Source organism: Eleginops maclovinus, chromosome 20, assembly GCF_036324505.1.
Source record: "Eleginops maclovinus isolate JMC-PN-2008 ecotype Puerto Natales chromosome 20, JC_Emac_rtc_rv5, whole genome shotgun sequence".
In the NCBI taxonomy this organism is placed as follows: Eukaryota; Metazoa; Chordata; class Actinopteri; order Perciformes; family Eleginopidae; genus Eleginops; species Eleginops maclovinus.
The window spans coordinates 12106095-12127235 of record NC_086368.1 but is presented as its reverse complement, the minus strand read 5'-3'; the positions used below and the strand labels follow the sequence as shown (position 1 = coordinate 12127235).

The 21141-nt window shown below is 38.4% G+C and overlaps 1 protein-coding gene across 1 annotated transcript in view; it reads right to left on the bottom strand.

The window, feature by feature from the left end:
- Nucleotides 1–1601: 1601 nt before the first annotated feature.
- LOC134883132 (potassium voltage-gated channel subfamily D member 3-like) overlaps nucleotides 1602–21141 on the bottom strand; it is a 72172-nt gene continuing 52632 nt past the window's right edge. The window contains exons 3-7 of the mRNA XM_063911331.1: nucleotides 16956–17118; nucleotides 9753–9854; nucleotides 6505–6597; nucleotides 5270–5526; nucleotides 1602–4566 (exon numbers count right to left, since the gene is read on the bottom strand). Of these exons, the coding sequence (XP_063767401.1) occupies nucleotides 4329–4566; nucleotides 5270–5526; nucleotides 6505–6597; nucleotides 9753–9854; nucleotides 16956–17118 (853 nt within the window). The 3' untranslated portion in view covers nucleotides 1602–4328. The remainder of the gene's footprint in view (nucleotides 4567–5269; nucleotides 5527–6504; nucleotides 6598–9752; nucleotides 9855–16955; nucleotides 17119–21141) is intronic.

The following is a 21141-nucleotide window of genomic DNA, read 5'->3' as shown; positions in this document are numbered from 1 at the left end:
GATGTGTCACTGCAGACTTGCGTCGATCTCTAGGAGCTTTTCCGTAGGAACCTGGCGACCTAAAGGTTTAAGATGCTGACCATTTTCATCTTTTTTTTAATCTCAAATGAAGGTAAATTGCATGTTGTATTTTCAATGCATTGTGTGGCAGCAGTTTAGTGCCAAAAGGGTTTATTTTGTAATACAATTTACTGTGTAGTGACAGAAACCTTTGAATAAACTCACTCACATTATCGTACTTTTGCATCTAAAACGTATTGTTGTATTTGATAACCTTTTGTATAATTTCTACCAGACTGAGGCTGATCAAAAGCCATTGCCTACATCCAACTAGCCCCCACAGCAGTGAGTGAGTCACAGTCTGATGAGTCCTCCCGTCCCCCCCTCTGTGTGATACCGTGAGCCATACGACCACTAATGATGGGTTATGAGCTGCCAAACATCGCAGTCTCTCTTGTGGCTGGGAGTGAGTTGAGAGTGAAACACCTGGTTAAAGACATGAAAGTGGTGTTTAGGACTTTAGTCAGAAACATAAAGCAACGTTGGACTTTGTGCATCATGTTATATTACAGCACAAGAAGTGCTCATTCTTCTTCTTCTCTATCTTTGCCTTTGCAAAGTTTGTGTTAACATAACGTTATGTTCATTTATGATGTCTCATTTGGTGACTATTTTATTGAATTACTATTGAAGATAAAATCTGTTTTATTATGTCTACATTTAAGATGTAGGTAGGTGTAGGGAGATGCTTTTTGAATACACCTTCACTTATGATTTGTAATGATACATTGCTGACAAATATCTTAACATTTTATTTCAGATAATAAAAGTTGAAACGGTCCATTAAAAAGTGATGACTATTATTGAAAAAGCCTTTTAGTTATTTAAACACCTTATTATTGGATGTCATCACTGAATCATTTTCCTGTTATAATAAATAAAAACTTCAGTAATAAAATCAATCAGATAATCTCAACGAAATATGATTTGTGTACCATGCTGACACCTAGTGGGACATGGTTGCATGTGGGAAAATATTCAGTGTTTGAAACTAGGTAATAGAAGAAAAATATGTATTCTTTTAGTGATCGGTACATCATGTGCAGTGGTGGTTGAATTATTTAGTTCCTTTACTTAATTATTATACTTGAAGTATTAAAAGTACTAAGTGTATAGGCCCATTGTGGGTGATATGCTATGTATATTGTATATCAATAGATTATTGTTTCTTATCCATTATTTTATAAAGCAAGTTCTACATTTGATTTGTAATTGCTGGATTTCAGGCTGATTTGAACTATTTCACAGAAAGGCCTGCAACTAATGATAATTTTCATTATACAAGTTTAATGATTTAGCTATAGTGCTTACGTTTACTTCAGTAACAACATCGATCAATTCAACTGTGTTAATTCAACTTTTCAACAAGCTTTGAACTGTGTTGAGTTATCTAAAAAAAGACTTATATTTCCATTTAAGTGTTATGAAGTTGGTGACAGGAGCAAGAAGAAAGGACAGGCTCCATTGTTGTGGCAGATTGTATTTCTCATCAGTCACTTCATAGCTGTTATAACAAATAAACTGACAGAGTACCGTAAAGACAGAAAAAGACAGAAAGCTCAGCTCAAAAAGATTAAAAAAAAACACAAACAGCAATGCCAAGACTTTTCAAAAAGCGACCCCCACAATGCCCTTTGATACCAACTCCATCTTATAATCACAACAAATGTTCATCAAACATCATCATCCGTGTGAGAGCAGGGCTTTCTGTTGTTGAAGCCGGTGTAGCCTACTGTGTGAAACTGTGAGAAGCTCTAATGTATAACGTGTCAATCAAGATCCAAGTTTTGGAGTTATAAATAATAGCTTTGAGCATAAACACTGAAAGGAAAAAGTATCTAAAGGGTTGTCAGTTTTTTACCTAGTTTTATTATAAAGAGTTGAACTACTTTATTTTTCCTACAGAGGAAGGAAAAGTGTTTCTTTTGGCACAAGTACGTTCACCATGGTTTTAAAACATGACACACTACAGGAAAGAACACAAAGTATACCGATACAGTCAAAACTATTTCATTTGATCGTAGCTTCCACTTTAACAAAACAATGAAGACAAATACACACTTAATCTAGTTGATACATATAACCATAGCACACTTTGCAAGAAGTCACAAACTATTCCATACACCGGGCGTCAATCCACTTCAAATAAAAAAGTTAGGTTAGAACATAAACCTGACACAATGACCTTTAATTAATTCCTAATTATTTTTGTTTTAGTGTCAGAATGCATCATTGCTGCTATCTTTTGGCCATCTTTGAGATTGTCATGTTCGAGCTGCCTTACTGTCCAAGTCTCAAAGCTCCTTATTAACCTCGGACGTTTTTTTGAGAGAACTATCCTGGCTCAAAGTCCTCTTAGTGGCCTTTTTTCAAGGATTTTCTACTCTATCGCATAATATTTTACCCAGTTGTCAGAGATAGATCTGTTAAAATGTATTCTCTGCCGCCATTGTAATTTCATTCCCAGATCTCTGTTTTCTTATCTATATTTACCTAAATGTAAAGCAATGTTGCATTGCGGTGGATGCTATATAATAACCAACATGACAACAAACTTGAAAGCAAACTACAATCCGGTGGTGAAAAGACATTTGAAAGCACAGGAAAAGCCAGAAAAGGGACCTTGCATTTTGATTATCTTTCAAACAAGCACATTTGTAAATGAGAATACTTTAAGTTTTGAAATAAATGTAATACCTGTTCTTAGCATACTCTAATGCAGCTTACATCTCCTGAATCCACTGCAGTGAAGTATCGTCTCTGCATTGACAGTTTAACTCAATACACAACATGGTACAACCAATTGAGCATTTACATTTTGGCTTTGTTAAAATGATCAGATGCCCCAGATACATTTTTATATTTGCATGTTACCTTTTTGTAAAAAAAGAAATCTGGTTTTAGTGTGGCTTTTACGTTTGAAAAACATGGATTGAACATCAGTTGCCCTCCCTGTACTGTTATGCAGTGGCTGCTTGAAATGAGAGTGGTGCTCAACCTTTTTTGCTTTGATTACCTAAAATGCCCACTCATGCTCATGATGAACACACACATTATTATTTTCTCATGTCCCTTCATCCTACAACACTTAACGAGTACAAGCAGCGCAACAGCTGCAGCTTTAATTATTCCACACGACTAAAAGCACCAATCACATTTATACAGCATCATGTAGTCGTCTGGTAAAAATGTACTGTATGCATTTAAGGGATATGGCTGTAAATATTGAATATTTTTCACAGGCCAAAGCTTATTCCTTTGTACCGTAGACCGCTATAAACACACATCAGTAATCTAAATGTTGTTTAATTACAGTGAACATGGACACTGACGCTTTCCCACAAAGACCTTTCTGCTGCCCTCAGTTGCAATCTTGGTATGTATTCATCCGCAGCTGGAAAAATCCCACATATCGGCACTATTTATGCTTGGTATGTAACATTTGCTTTAAACGTCAGTGCCAAGATGGTTAATTGATTCTGTCTTTAGTAGGAACAAGTAGTCTTGAGTGCAGACTTGTTTTTTGAATCATCATCATCATCATTTAAAGTAATTGTGTTGAAACTTCTCACCTCATTTTGAAAACCTTTAAGGTATGAAGACAGTGTCAGGTCAGCCTCAGACTCAGTCAGAAATAAACATTTGAAAAAAAAACCCTGGTCTCTTTTCAGTTTTAGCTCAATTCAAGCTCACATTTCAGTCATATGATATCAGCAGCATCGTACCTTGACTTTTCAAATGATGCTGTAAATAAACTTAAAACTTTAATTGTTTTTTTACCTCAAAATACTCAAGACAAACCACACATAAAACAAACGGGAGCATTCAAATTCAAGTAAACACATTTAAAAACGTTTCTGCATCTTTCTTTAAAAACATATTGTAGTCAACAAAATATCTTTACAGTTTCACGGTGAATTCACTTTAAATTTGACTGTGAATTTGTGGTACTTTTACAGCATCTGCTGATGTACGGATATGCTCACTGCAGAATGTCTTTCAGTCTTTTCCCCACTGCCTGCTGTCAAACATCTGCTACTGCTGTTAGAAACTATTAGAAATGCAGTGGCTATTTTTTTCAATTCAGATATCTACAATCCTGTACCTCAGTAATGTTTACACATCATACGTCTTCTTTAAAACTCCTCTGGAGTACAGCCTCTCTCTGACCCTGTGAGACGGGACGGGGTGCGTCCATATGACTTGCTTCGCTTCCTCCTCCCTCCGTTTCTCTCCTCCAGCTGAGATGAGTTACCCCTGTCAGAGGGTCACAGAGCGGACACTTTGAAGATGTTGGTGACAGCTGAACTCGCTGTGGTCTGGATGCTCGGAGCTGCAGGGTGACCTGGGGGAGGGGGCGGCCTTCTCTGTGGGGGGCCCCGGAGGCTGTCGGCATCGAGGTTTAAAGCGGGAGGTGACGGGAGGCTGATGATCGCTGTGGTGATACGTCCGCCTTTGCAGTTGATCCTGACATTGTCGTTAGTTTTCAAGTTGAGTTTTGAGCGACTACAAAAAGGGAGATGTAAAATAAAAAATGAACAATGTTATGATGTATGTTAAACAACACAACATATGTTTAAAGTGGACGTCTTTACGTTTTTAATGAGATACTATATCTTTACCTTTCTTTTTAGTCACTATACAGTAATTGTACTTTATTTTTTTCAACGTACAATACTCAAGTTTTACAATGTTTGCAATTGAATCACAAGCATCCCAGCTGTGCAACAGGCATGAAACTGTACAGGTGTGTAGCAGAATAAGTAAGGGAATTCAATTGGGGAAGAGCCAATGCTTTCCCACCTTAAGTCAGATTCAACAGTATGGCTGGTGTGATCCCATTTTTTTGATAAATCTTTTCCTTAATTTAAGGGTGGGTACATCCTTTAGAGCTATTCCCTATTCTCTTGCATTCATTTAGTAACCACATCACAGTAGCCACATTATGGGATTTTTCTCCACATTTTCGAAAAACAGTTACATATCTAGAGTCTTGTTTCTGAAATAGACAAGCCACTATATTGTCCTCTACTGTGCCTTTAAATGCCATGAGAAGGATACAGGATTTCAAAACCATGGCACAGAAAACCAAACATTCAGCAGAACTGACTGGAAATATTATTAGCTGCTTTATTTTAGCATTTAGCAATTTTAGATACAGGCTCCCTCGGAAGCAGCTGCATGTTTCTGGTGCTCTGTATTTTTTTACCTGGTGGTTTGTGACTCCCCAGACCCTATGTGGATGGCACTGAGCTCCTGCAGGGGGCGCTGCTGTGTTGGGACGGGGTCGCTGCAGGGCATGCTGGCGTTGGGCAGAGGAGTGTTTCTCTTTGTCCTGCAGCCACAGCAGGTGCCCACAGAGCCGTCGTCATTGCTGTTTAAAGACGGGCTGCGTGAGTGGTAGTTCTGCACCGCTGTGTCCAAACTGTTCTGCTCGTATATCTGCTCGTCTACAAACTCATGAGCCTGGAAACACGAAACAGTACGGTGGTTTAAATACAGGTGCAGAAAGAGGAAAAGACCATTTGAAGGAAATAATAGGAAAATAACAATAATTACAACTGATATAATATTGAACCAGAAGAACATTCATAAACTCACTCAGTATATTTGCTGAATGGAGAGAGTATCAGTGTCTTTTACAAATCAATTTCTTTACACTGAAAACTTTTGCAAAACTAGAGTCAACATGATTTTGAATCAAAGTCGGCTTACATAAGTGTCAAACTGATATATTAACATTTTTAGGCTTTTTGACAATAATTTATTTCTTGCTGATGTTGAGGCAAATATGAGACGAGAGGAGAAACCTTAATGTCATGGCGATATACATCCTTGACAGCAACAAATCTCCAATTATAAAATATCAGTTAAGAATAAAAAACAAACAGGGAATACACATGATTATGAAGTCTTTGCAGGTTGAGTGTGTGGATGCCAGGGGTGGTATGAAACTAAGTACTTGGGGTTGGGTTTAGTTAGGTGTCATTCATGATTCTGGATAATTGTGATCGGCATTTATTTAAATAATCCTCAGATTAATCCATAACAAAAAAACACAGTTTTTTCCTGCATTTGGTACTTTTCCTGATTTTACTTGCACACTATTTCTCCAGTAACGTTTGAATGCAACAATGTTCAACAAAGTTAACTACTTAACTTTAATAACATTGTTATTATTGCATTTCCAAGGTAAATAAGCACTTCCCTCACCACTGACACCATCACAAACTTTTGTGATATGTGTTTTCCTCATTAGGTTTTTAGTTTAGGTGCACCTTCAACCCTGTAAATATTCAATATTTAAAAACATTTTCCTATGTTATGCAAACCTGATTATCATGATTTAATAACACATAGTTTCAACCACATCATGAAGTTAGTAGATATTTTTGCTCTGTAAGTGTTGGTATCAGAGACAGAGGAGTGATCGAGTGTACCCACAGTGGTTTTCTCCAGACAGTTCAGTAGGTGGTGGTGTTGGCTCTCTAACAGAGACGTTGACTTATTCAGCTTCTGCTCATCCTCTTCTGTATCCTTAGTAAGCCACACACACAAACACACACGCACAAACACACACACACAAAATTGATGAATGTTGACAAATTATATTGTAGGTGTTTCTTCTTGACTTATTAAAGCCTCTCTTTCTGTGCTCGAAATGAACTCTCAGAGGTGACTAGGTCTGCTCCATATGTCCCATTGTTTAATTCACTCATTAATATTATCATTAGTAGTATTCATTTTATTATTTTTTATCATTATCAGGTAACTGACTAATCCTGCTGCTTGCTTTCAGATAACTTACTTGCTAATTAATGACATAGTGGGCCATATTTCCACTCCGTGTGAATTGATCCCTCTGACTTGGCAAGTAGTTTGTTTATAACTAATTGTCCCATTTTGTATCTTTGTGCCATTATAGCTATAATTGCCTTACTTTGGTAACTTGTGTAAGCAAGCTCCAAAATACCTTCCCCTTTATTGAACTTATAAATTATAAAACAGTGTTGTTGCCAGGTCTCTTCCTTCATTATCTAAGTAGGTAACACTGACCACATGTGATGCTCCAGGCAGCTGAACTGATATTGATGTGTGAAGCTTCACAAAAAAAAAAAGGTGGAGAAGAGTTGAGGAAAATAGAAAACTTCTGGAAACATTTTTTTTTGGTGTTTCTCCAAACAGGACTCTGATTCAAAGCTTCGGCTCCAATATAGCTTAGTCTCAAAGCAATCACAATTGCCAAAAAACATGAAAACTGAAAACAAATTAATTCCCTCCCCACAGCACACATTGCTACTCAAAGGATTTGGGTGGGTGGCGATCCAGCCCAAGGACTCGCATTCAAATTCCAGACGCATGAACAATACAGTGATGCGCGCATGAGGTGTCTTCTGATGTTTCAATGTGTGGATCTGCCCTGTGGCAGAGGCACTTTCAAATATAACGTATAGAGACTGAGACCTGCGTCAAGTTTACCCTCATATAAGAAGCTAATTTGGTATAATCCATTTAGAAAGTCATTTTGATAGTGTTGAACTCACTGTGAAAGGTACAGTATTTTAAACTCAGGTTTAACTTGTCTTAGCTACAAGGCTAAGAGCTGTTTTTTATTAAATGGTCCATTTGTTGTTTGATATGACATTAACAGGTACATCTCTTGGTGTATTTGAACCCATGTATAAATGATGCCATTCAATAAGCAACACTATATTGGTTTGGTTATGATTTCTGCAGTAATGTCTTATATAACGTTTATTTATCGATCATTCAACTAGCTGTTTTTGTCAAAGAAAGGCATTCTCACCTTGCTATTTTATTCAACAGTTTCTCAATTGATATTCCAGTAAATGCACTACCTCGGTCATGAAAAACGTAACTCAAAAATTAATAAATGACATAAACCATGATATAGATTTTTTCCTGTGTTTCACATTCCTGTAAACCAAAATCTTATCTTCAGCTTATATTTGTTGTCTTACCTACATTTCTTACAATTTTTACGGCAATCTGTCTATCGCCATTTTTCCAACATGTGCAGAAGAGCACAGGAAATACGACAGAGCTGTGATTGTGAACCCCATTTCTCCTTTCCTATATAACTCTTGACTGGTTCTGTCCTGTAACCCACTATGTTGGCAGCAAATTGGAGTTTACCATATCAGAACAACTCCTGTCACTCTAAAGTAAAAGAGAAACAACAGCAGCTAAAGGGATAAAGCTGTAAGGCCTTTCTGATGAAGCTTATAATGAAACTTGACAGGATTATCAATAAATCACCCTCTACGATAATGAGCCTGTGATCTGGGTAACAAATAAATGGCTGTCAGAAAATTAAAAAGCCTTCAGGCGAGATGAAAATCTAGCAGACCAGAACTTCTAATCTAACTGTAGGTTGTGGAAGAAGCAGTCGTTTTGTCATATGTCATATCCACACTCGACCCCACCCCAGACCCCTGCGCTGACTGACAGCAGTGACAACACCTTGATTTGATGCGGCAGAACTCTGGCAGCTTCATCAAACACGCAAAGGAAGACGGGTCGCTCAGCGCCCACAGATGGCATTTATATGATAATTCTAACCACTTATAAACACCCATGAGCTTTCGCACTGGACTCTATTAGATCCAAATGCATTTCAGTTTCCATCTGCAAGGACAGGAGCGTGTCACTGAAAGCAAGACTTATGGACAGGAAGAATATCGGCAATTTGCTCATGCATAACCAAGCACATGGTAGAGACAAGTTAAAACTAAAAAGGGATGAGTATGAAATCTAAGAACTAATTAGACGGGTTTATGTACTGTAGCTCGGACGTGTTCATATTCAACCTCATCATCTCCACTTTATAAGCATGTGTTTACAACTTGTTTTGTTGCCTCTTAGTTGCCACGAAAAATGGCTATTGCAGGTTTTTGTTACGGTGATGACAAGACACATAACATAACAACATTGCAGTCTATAGTCATAGAGAGGAGGAAAGACAGGAAATGTTGTACCTCTGCACAAAGGACAGAAACATTGTGTACCTTCTGTAGGAACACGAGTTGTGTGGGGTTTGAGTGTCCTCCGCGGCCTTATTGCTGCACTTTTGAAGTTAGCTGAAGCCATTTTTTTAATTCATTAACCGTCTAATTATCACCAAGAGCAATTAAAAGACAAGCAAGGGAAGCAATAACAACTCTTTGTGGATTGACTTTACCAGTTTTACAGATGTGGAATAAATTAAATCTGGGACTAAAAAATAATATAGCACAAGCATTGTTTGTGATGACACTGATAACACATGCATGTTGGATTATTGGCATCACTGCTGCTATCACCCCTGCCATGTATGACAACCAGAAAGTAATAACGCGAAATTCTTCTGCTTTCATTGCCGCTAAATGACTTCTAAATTGTCCTTTGCTTAATTATAGCAGTAATTGTTTGTCAGTGTGTGTAAATGTTAATTTGTGTATACTGCAGATGTGATTGTTTTGCTTGTAAGCTATTATGTTGCAGGGAACTGAAATAATTACTAGAAGGATGTTTGACAAGGAACAATATGATTAATCTCTCATACTGAATTACAATCTGCTGACACTTCATGTCATTTTTAATGAACACATTGAACATCTGAGTAATCACGGCGCCCACTTGGTCGCGCTGTTGGTGGTTGTTGGTGTGCAGAGGTTGGAGGTTGTACTCACCGTCAGCTCCAGCAGTTCGTTAAGCAGGCCGTTGCATTTGTTGTGCAGGAAGGTGTTGGCGCTGCTGGACTTGGATATTCTTATCCTGGCAAGTCTGGCTTTCTGGGCGTGGGAAGAAGAGGAAGAGGGCACAGTATCAGACAGGGTGGGCGGGGGGTGGAGGGGTCACTGAAGATGATTTATGCAGTATTTAATGGTGCGAAAATGCAAACTCATCACCAAAGCTCTGTAGTAATTTCACAGATTCTGCCGTATAGCTTATCCCTGCAATTTTAAATTATTTTTCAATGAAGATTTACATATGAGAACAAAACTATATAGAAACTAACCACCAATATACATTCGAGAACATGGCTAAGAGTGTTCAGACTGAATTTACTGGGAACTATTTTAATAATTGGTTTAATGTGTTTCTTATAGCAAAGTCAAATACACTACTAACAGTCTCTAGTTCAAATGTTTCCAAAGGGACAATTTCCTGTTGTTAGTTGTCATATGTTTAAGTAAACTAAATGTCTCTCTGGGTTTGATTGTTGGTTGTACAAAAGAAGTAATTTTAAGGTATTTAGCCTTTGTCAGGGAAGACAATTAAGACCTATGCCTAATTTTCGAGATACTATACAACCAATTGATTGTCAAGGACAAACTAAATGTGGAGATTAAATAAAGGTTATTTGAAAATGAAAATAATCCTTATTTATATTTTATGAGCTGGGGGTAGACACAATCTTTTTTTGACAAGTTACAGTTAAGAAAGTATCAAAAGTAGAGTTTCAGATGAATTTCACATGGATGTAATAAGATGAGATCATGATCATGTTTTGTTTTGATCGAACATTTTTTTAATCACATTTTCTGATGCTAATATGTTTTGTCGTCTCTTTTCTCATTCCATTGATATGTTGCTATTCTAAATTGTTGTTTATTTCTAACAAAATCGTATGTTGATTATGAGACTTCAGCTAATGGGGATGCAAATAAACGATGAATAACGCCTTTTTAAAGCTGAAATTCTTTATGTGAGACCACATTCTAATACATTTCAGATTTATCCTTTCAAAAAAGATAATGAAGATTTAATATTAACCACTAGAGAAATAGATGGGAATGCTAATGCCAGTTGCTGTGAGCGAATGAAACACAACTTAAGGATCGTTTAGGTCAGATTCTGAACCCTGAGAGCCTGAGAAGTTTGGAACACTGGACCTGTCTGGTGAATATAAAACTGCATTCGCTTTCATAGCCTGTTTGCCACCTCTCTTTGACTGCAATGAGGTGTAGCAAAAGATAAAGGTGATAACTCCTCCAAAAGAGAGATGTGATAACTGAACAGAGCGCGAGAGGCAGACAGGAAATGAGAGAGAAATCATATTGGGAATTTCTAAAAATGAAGAGGATATTAGGACGACTCTGCCTCAAGTGCTTTTGGACATGTAAGGGGAGAGAATTCTTTAACCTTGTCCTGCTGCTTTCTCTCCAAGATAAATGCATTTCAGAAATAGGAGACAGGCAGAGCAATATCTGCTTCCAAGATGCGAATGAAAAGTAATGGAATTAGTTTGGATGTCTTAGAAATTGTCTGTCAGACCGCAGATACACATGAAGGTGAGAGGAAGGCTATGGAACTGAGATATAATAGTAATGATTGTGTATGTACGTGCTCAGTTTGTGAAATGGAGAGGCAGAGGGGAAAAAAAGGACACAACTTTTGGATGCTTCTTTCCACAAAGCTTCCGCCAAATTGTGAATGAATTTGAAAGACAGTGCTTTCGAGTGCTGCCTGCATTTCTGTTTGATCAAAAGCTCAACTTGACACATGGACAGAAAGGAAAAATGAAAATATAACTAACTCTGATCTGACTGATGTGGTGATGAGTATTTCAACTTCTGCAAAGGACCAAGGAGACTTAATATTTTTGAGGAATCGTGACTCTGAGCTGATGAAATCATGAATCTATTTGAAGTCCAGGCAAGTCCTGGGTGGATGAAGTCTTGAGGCAGAGGTACTCACTGGACCACAGTTTACCAAAGAAAAGGATATAGTGTAGTGCAATCAGATTATTTTGTCCTTAATCATCAAACTCAAGGAAGATAGAACCACATGTTTTTCCTATAAGAACATTACCCAAATCACCATCAAGTCTCAAGTCATGATTTAAAGGATAAGGCTTTTGTTTTTTCTTTCAAGAAAAAGAACGTCATAAAAAAGCAATGATTGATAACATTGTCCCTCTCTTATCTTAATGCCCTGAGGAACGGTCAAAACCAGTTAAGAGTTGTTGAAAAATAACCAGTTTGTTACTATTATAGTCTTCACTGATTCTGGCTCACACATTTCCCATTTTGCATCTTTAAGTTAAACCTTTGTGGGCTGGTACTTTACCTGGTCTTTCTGTTCTAAACTTGTAGTCTACCCAAACAACCCTGATTAGGTCGTTACACATTTTGAAGACATTGTGCTAAAACAATTTCTCCTTTTACAACATATTACGCAAAGGATTCTTAAAAACACCTGTCCGCTGCGGTACTGAAGAAGAATAAAGTGCATTTGTTTGGGACTATTTTCAACTGTGGATTATTATAAATGGTGAGCTTCAGTGATAACAGACACAGGGTGATAGACTAAATAGACTACAGTACTTGTGGTGATACAGTAGTGATGAAGGAACATATCACCAATGTTATCTGTGTTTTTTTTCCCGGTCAAGGTTATGGGCAACAATTAAGGATTATCAGAAATGATTCCTATTGCTAGAAAAGGACTGTAAAATTACACGCTGTGCAGAGAATGTTTTTTTTCCTCTTGAGCCACCACCCGTCTCTCAGTGTGCTCCATTTGACTTCTCCTGCCCCACCACCAGAGTTCATTTACTGCCTTGACACTGATGGCGACCTCACTGAACTACTCTGATGTGAAATAATAACAATATTCTTCTTCTATTGGGCTAGCTGTCGACTCATCAGGGAATTAGGCACATTGGTATCAGGGGTTGTTTCTCCTGCTAGCTATGCCATCTGTGGGTGACTGAACATGAATAGGAGACACTGCACTCTACGCGCAGACACATACACACACACACACCACAACACAACAACACACACACACACACACACACACACACACACACACACACACACACCACACACACCACAGTTAGTAGGGAATGACGATTACTAAGCCTAATTTAGACTCCCATCTTTCTATTTTCTGACTGTGAGGCTACAATGGGTACATTAGAAGACCTTTTTGGTAAAGGCAAATCCCCAGATGACTGCATAATTGTAATGGGAGCCTGGAGCAGCCTGTTGTTAGAGAAGAATGAAGACGAATTAGATCTAGAGAGGAAGGTAAGGCCAGGAGAAATGGAGAATACGAGGAGTTAGAAAGGATGAACTCTGCTTTTGAGGAAGGAAATAGCCTAAGGTGCACAGTAAATGTGTTTTTTTAACCTTTTTACAGTTGTGGGCATAGGCAAGACACCGTAAGAACAAACAATTACACAGGGCATCCAGCAAAGCAATCCTGCACCAAAAAAATCTGATTCACCAAAGAAGTATAGATTACTTTCCTGGGGTCATTTAAATAAGCTATGAGCAATATTTAATAGTTTATTCAATTTCTATGTAAAAGGGGTTGATCGTAGTGATGAAGCCACAGAGAATTAGCATCAGATGCATTTTCTCTGACCTTTATATCATCTTTAAGCTTATTGTTTTGATTTTACAGCTTGCATCTGTTCTGTTTCGATTTTGTCTCACTGCTCTTATTATCGTTGTTTATGGCATTCATAGACATTTTATTGCAGTAAACAGATGCTTAAAAACCTACTACACTCCACCTGTCGTCTGGAGACTGACAATAATGCTGATCAAGTCTTTTCCACTCACTTCTATCTATAAACTTCTGAAGAGCAAGTCCAGGAATACCTATAATTCTTAATATAGTTTTTCAAATCACATCAGGCCAGTGTTGTTCTTAAAAAAATCAACATCTTCCTGATATGGTATTCAGACGGATTCAGTGATTTTATCTTCCATCATATTCGGTCTCTCCTGCTGTCAGTAGTTGTTGCTAGGCATCGGTTCCATTCATGCCCATATACACGTATCGATATCGAAACAATATTCAATAGTCAATGAAGAGGTTATTAAGTTAAGGATTTAAAAGCTGCCTTTTTAGGGGTTTACATATCACATCTTATTTATAGTGAGCACATTTGACTGCATTCGAAGTGTAGTAACAGTGTTCAAATGGATCATACTTTTTGTGTCAAAGGCGTGCATCATATGCAGTTGTGTAGTCAAACCGTCTTTTAAACGATTACAATTAGAGTGCAGCATCCCATGAAAAGGTGGTGTGTGACTGAATCCCCCTAGCCCTAATGAAGTGCCATTGAAACAGATTTTCGAGTGGGGGTAGTAGCCAAACAGTGGTACTAGACTCCCATTAACTTACATTGGAAAAGAAATGAACCATTACATTTTTTGGAGCTCAACAATCAAGTACAAACTCTTGTATAGCCCTTGTTTAAATCATGAGTGTCTATTCCTCACCCTTAATTTGACTGACCGGAGGAGAGGCTCACCGAAAACTCAAGTGCATGCTCTATAAGCAAAAGGCCGCTGATGATCTGAGTACTTTCTGACAATCGCTCCTTTTTTGGCTTCTTCGGCCACTGGGCAAGTTTCATAGGGATGAATTGGGCCCTGCCTCCGATGCTGTATCCATTTCTCTTTATACAGTGGGGCAAAAAAGTATTTAGTCAGCCACCAATTGCGCAAGTTCTCCCATTTAAAAAGATGAGAGAGGCCTGTAATTTTTATCATAGGTATACCTCAACTGTGAGAGACAAAATGAGAAAAAAAAAAAATCCAGGAAATCACATTGTAGGATTTTTAATGAATTTATTTCAAATTATTGTGGAAAATAAGTATTTGGTCAATAACAAAAGTTTATCTCAATACTTTGTTATATACCCTTTGTTGGCAATGACAGAGGTCAAACGTTTTCTGTAAGTCTTCACAAGGTTTTCACACACTGTTGCTGGTATTTTGGCCCATTCCTCCATGCAGATCTCCTCTAAAGCAGTGATGTTTTGGGGCTGTCGCTGGGCAACACGGACTTTCAACTCCCTCCAAAGATTTTCTATGGGGTTGAGATCTGGAGACTGGCTAGGCCACTCCAGGACCTTGAAATGCTTCTTACGAAGCCACTCCTTCGTTGCCCTGGCGGTGTGTTTGGGATCATTGTCATGCTGAAAGACCCAGCCACGCTTCATCTTCAGTGCCCTTGCTGATGGAAGGAGGTTTTCACTCAAAATCTCACAATACATGGCCCCGTTCATTCTTTCCTTTACACGGATCAGTCGTCCTGGTCCCTTTGCAGAAAAACAGCCCCAAAGCATGATGTTTCCACCCCCATGCTTCACAGTAGGTATGGTGTTCTTTGGATGCAACTCTGCATTCTTTCTCCTCCAAACACGACGAGTTGAGTTTTTACCAAAAAGTTCTATTTTGGTTTCATCTGACCATATAACATCTCCCAATCCTCTTCTGGATCATCCAAATGCCCTCTAGCAAACTTCAGACGGGCCTGTACTGGCTTAAGCAGGGGGACACGTCTGGAACTGCAGGATTTAAGCCCCTGGCGGCGTAGTGTGTTACTGATGGTAGCCTCTGTTACTTTGGTCCCAGCTCTCTGCAGGTCATTCACTAGGTCCCCCCGTGTGGTTCTGGGATTTTTGCTCACCGTTCTTGTGATCATTTTGACCCCACGGGGTGAGATCTTGCGTGGAGCCCCAGATCGAGGGAGATTAGCAGTGGTCTTGTATGTCTTCCATTTTCTAATAATTGCTCCCACAGTTGATTTCTTCACACCAAGCTGCTTACCTATTGCAGATTCAGTTTTCCCAGCCTGGTGCAGATCTACAATTTTGTCTCTGGTCTCCTTTGACAGCTCTTTGGTCTTGGCCATAGTGGAGTTTGGAGTATGACTGTTTGAGGTCGTTGACAGGTGTCTTTTATACTGATAATGAGTTCAAAAAGGTGCCATTAATACAGGTAACGAGTGGAGGACAGAGGAGCCTCTTAAAGAAGAAGTTACAGGTCTGTGAGAGCCAGAAATCTTGCTTGTTTGTAGATGACCAAATACTTATTTTACCGAGGAATTTACCAATTAATTCATTAAAAATCCTACAATGTGATTTCCTGGATTGTTTCCCCCATTCTGTCTCTCATAGTTGAAGTGTACCTATGATGAAAATTACAGGCATCTCTCATCTTTTTAAATGGGAGAACTTGCACAATTGGTGGCTGACTAAATACTTTTTTGCCCCACTGTACATCCATTGACTCCCTCCATACAACTTCACTATTACCTGGTCAAATTGAGTTTAAATAACTTCTTTCTCCTTACACTTCTGCTGATTCAAAGCAGAACTGTGTATTAATGAGCAAACCAGTCACTGAGGATTATTATATCACTATGGATTCATACCAGACTTTTCCCTCCTCAATTAGCTATCAGCTGCTGCTCTCAAACTTAATAGCGCTCTTATCTAGCCCTGTAGAAAAAGGTCAAGCCCACTGGGTGAGTGTAGTGAGTGGATAGCTAACATTCAGTACTTGGATTTAAAGTGTGTGTGTGTGAGACAAAGATAGAGAGAGAGAGATAAGGAGTGTGTGTCTGTGGAAGGATGTTGAATAATGTGGGTCTGAAGGGCAAAAAATGTCCTTTGTGTGTGTGATGGTGTTGAAAAATGTGAGAAGATGTAGGTTGAAGGAGAGGTATTTGAAATGCAGACGTGCAATTCATAATTGGGGTCAATCGCCTGAATGTAAAATGTACGATCTTTGCTTTTGAAAAAACTCAGTCATCAAGAACTGTCTGCCCTTTGTCATTATTTTAATGAACTGAATATATATATTTTAAAAATACCTAAAAGGGGATTTCAGGCTTAACAATTAGGATCCACTTCCAGCGTTTTCTCTCAACCCTCTTATTCATTGGAATTGACATCATAACATCTTATAGTACTAAAATCTCCTGCAGTACTTTGGTCTTTTGTACATAGAAAATGTTTGCACCTGTCATGGTAAGTTAATATTGCAGGTATCCAACAGCTGCAACACAAACGCACTAATTTAACCCAACGACTTTCCCTGCTGAAGAATACGCGATGAAATAAAGACCCTGATTTTTACCTTCTGAGCTCGCCGTTTGTCTGCTCTCTGGTTCTGGTGGTAGATCCGACTGAAGTTGGAGACGATGACAGGGACAGGCAGAGCAATCACCAGCACGCCGCTCAGTGAGCAGATGGAGCCGAAGATCTTACCAGCAATCGTTTTTGGTACCATGTCTCCATACCTAATAATGGGACAGATGGGGAAAGGATAGACAAAGTGATGGAACAGATACATTTAGACTGACGATACACCACGTATGTTCAATGCCCATTCCATGAAGAACCTGTTTGGAAATCCAATCTTTCAATCAGGTTTTTGTTTCGGTAAGCCATTGCAATTTGGATTCAGCAGGAAAGGGTGGTTATTCTGTGTTGCCCGGTCCCCCCCAAAAAAAAAGATTTAAAAGAGAGATTATTGTTGCATGTTTCTGTATTGACAAATTTGATACTTTTTTTCTTCACTTTGTTACAACTCCTGTTGGTCTCAGTTTCTCTCAGGCCCCAATAAATGAATTACACAGGTGACTGGCCGCTTTAACAGGTAAAGGTAAACTAAGTAGTACAGACGTAAAGAGATATAGGAGAGTGATACTGTTATTTATGCAGCTCAGACCGGGCATAACAAAGCCATGCCAGTGGGATCTAGAGCCAGGAAGAAGAATCCAAGGTTGGCTCGCTGGGTAAAGCTGTGGGACATGATGGACGTGTAGTGGAACAAATTGATTTTAAAATACTGTGTTCCCAGACCAGCTTGTGAGTGGGGCGGCAGAAGAAGTGAAATCATCTGCTGGAGAGGCCGCTGACAGCATGTTCAAGTGATGTGAAGCAATCGGAAATAATGTTTTCTGGTGCATGATCGGGACCATTTTCAAGGGAAAAAAGAGACAACTAGACAGAGAAAAGACGAGCGCAAATTCTCCGAACCACAGTCCCTGTCAGACTGATTTTCCTCAAGGGCCATTTCTAAAAGAGATTGAGCCTGGGGTTTGATTTTGATCTTAAAAGTTTCACTAGAACACTTGCTCTTGTCACTGGCCTTTTATTATCTCGTGCTCTCTGGCTGGTAAGCCTCTGAGTTTCCTCTCCACTGCATTCTCGACACAACAAGACTCTTGACAGGTAAGCCCCATGCACTGTTGACTGCTGTGTCTCTGGAGGGCCGCTCTCAGAACAGACGTGGGTGGGTGCTGGCTTTCCACTTTTTTTTTGTTTGTTTGTTTTTGGTCCCACTCTCATGAAAGCACTATAATCACTCTACTTACCTCCTGCTTACTACCCACAATCTGAAGAGCTGGGGGATTATCACAAACCCAGCATTCTGCTCTGCCAAAATAAATATTTACAAGGGACGAACGTGATTTTGCTCAAATCCTCTTTGAACATTAGTGTTTCTCTAATTCTTTTTCTTACAAAGTAGAAAGGAGCACAGATGAAGCAGATCACAAATAATAACCCAAATGAGACAACACTTACTTTACACAATGTTACAACTACTTTTTCCTATCTGACAGACCTGAGGATTATAATCCAGTGAATAATCTTACTTCACAACAAAAATGTAATGTTGATTACTGCCAATAAAGATGGATTTCTGAGTTATTAACCACGTTTGCAAGTAGAAAAAATACTTTGGTTTCATTTCCAGATTTAAACTTCTCATAGTGTTTGAGGGCTCATAGCAGGCAAACGTATGTGAACAGCAAGAAAAGAAAGCAGAGATTCAAAAATATGAAGGATTATTGACAAGCAGTGGAGGTTTGACCACAGGACTGTTGTTATTGTTGTTGAGTCCTGCTGCTGGCTGCCAGGAAATCAGACAAATGATTTCAGATTGCTCCGCTCACTGTCAGCAGTTGAGGGATGACACTCTCTTGGTTGTGTCTCATCCTACTTTGTGATAATAATGTTTGACACATCATACTGAGCCAAGGGATGACTAGTTAGCTGTGAAGGCTTTTATGGAGGTATTCTTTAATTTACAGTGGGAATCACCTGCTGTGACCTATCACTTCTCTCAATAAAACATTAAAATCCAGCTTGTTATTGAAAACTTCATTAACGCACACCATGCATCTTTTTTATTTTTACTTTTTACAGCTATTTTAAAGCATCTGAATTCAAATCATCCCTTAAATTGTTTCTTAATATTGAATGATCACTGCCTCAACCTTTGTAACATACCACACAAATGCACCACTATTGAACAAGACACTGCCAGATCTTGTTGAACAGTGGTAAAATTACCAAATAATTCTCTTTACCAGAAAAAGGCCCGGACCAAGGACAAAACATTTTGTTTTAAAACAAAGCATTATTAAATGGGCAAATTTGCCAATAACAGCGCAGATTGCTTCATAATCATCCGACGAAAAATACTTTGGAAATCATTTAAAATAAATAATAAACTTAATCATTTGAGTTAACTAAATAAATGTATATTGGGATGAAATTAAAGCCACTTTAATTAATGCAAGTGATATTAACAGCGGTAACAAGGCAGTTCGAAGAGGTGCATAGCAATATAATGAAAATGTTTTGTTTTGTTTTTGGTGTTTATAACTTTAGACATTTTACAAGCTGCTGATACGAGAGGTTACATGAATATAGACTGAATTAAATTCAATAATTTGAATCTTGTCTTTTAAGTAGTTGTGGTCATTATTAAAAATACATCCTTCGTGAAAAAAATTATGAATTAAACAGAAATCTTAAAATACGGTGGGACAGTGGGACAGTTCAACAATATAATACATCCTTAAAAATCTCATGACAAAATTTGAAGCAAGGATGAAAGGATCAAAGGAGTCCACAAATATGAACATTAAGTGAATAATCCCTAAAGAAACCCCTGAATGATTAATGGTTTAATAAACAACAACTAATGACCATGGGGCACACTTAGCCTCTGGTGCCAAAAATACACACATGACTCATCTTTACCTCACCCTATCACCCTTTTATTTTTTAGGATTTATGTGTTGTAATCACCTCCAAGTTGTGCCAAACAAGGCCACATACAACATTAGGGTATATTGTATTTATTCGTAGCATTTTATATGGATTTGTAAGGCATTTTGACTAATCCCACGACTGCAATTTGCATAAACGTTTCACACAGTAGTGGGCAGCTGAAGTACGAAATGTCAAGAGTTATAAACGTCCACTCATTAAAATATTTCAGATTAATTAAATACTCAATATGTCTCAGACAGTTTTAAAAATAAAAATTGCTTTTTCTGTATACATAATGCAAAACACTGCAGGCTTGTCTCCCAGATGGTATGGTATTCCTTGATGAAAGGACAACAGCTGTTAACCTGTTCAAATCAATACATTGATATGAGCTACTTTGCTATTCCAGTATAGGGTAAATTAAGTAAACAATGAATTATTCAGGAAAAGCCTGAAAGAAAGTTAAACAATGCAACAAGGCACCAAACACAGCAGCAGTGCAATTTTCCCAATAAACTTATTTTGCTTATTCCATCGGCCACAGCATGAAACAGGTGGACAGCTTGTTTTATCCTTCATTAAAAGAAACAGTAGCTTCCACATGGAAAAGGGGCGTGCTCCTGAAGAAACTGAATTGGACAGGGCGTGCTGCATCAAAAAGGTAAAATGAAACCAAAGCTGTCAATCTGGCTAAATGATTTCTGCTTATGGGAGGTAGAAATGTTAGTGTCAAACTAAGTCAAATACTGTTAAAGCTGTGATAAATAACACAAGAGCTGTTATGCAAGAAAAGCTAAAGGACAAACCGATTTTTCAAGTTATGCAGGTAGGGACGTTGGTATTCTTGCTCTGACAGGAGTAAAAGGGCATATGCTCCAAATTGTCATTTTGAATAATTTCTTGAAGATTGATCACCTGTATGACCAGAAAATGCTCAGAAAACCCATAGAGTTAATCCACACACACACACACACACACACGCACACACACACACACACACACACACACACACACCTAAGCTTTAAAGGCCAAATAGACAGCTGGGATAAGTGGGATTGACTTACAGCTCTCAAGTTTATTATGGACTCAAACAGAACATTTCAGACATTTTTTGGCTTCTGAAAAATAATAGGTCTTCTGATGAAAGATGAAAGATTCAACTTTATTGTCATTGCACAGAGTACAAGTACTAGGACAACGAAATGCGGTCTCTGCATTTGACCCATCCTAGTGTTAGGAGCAGTGGGCTGCCA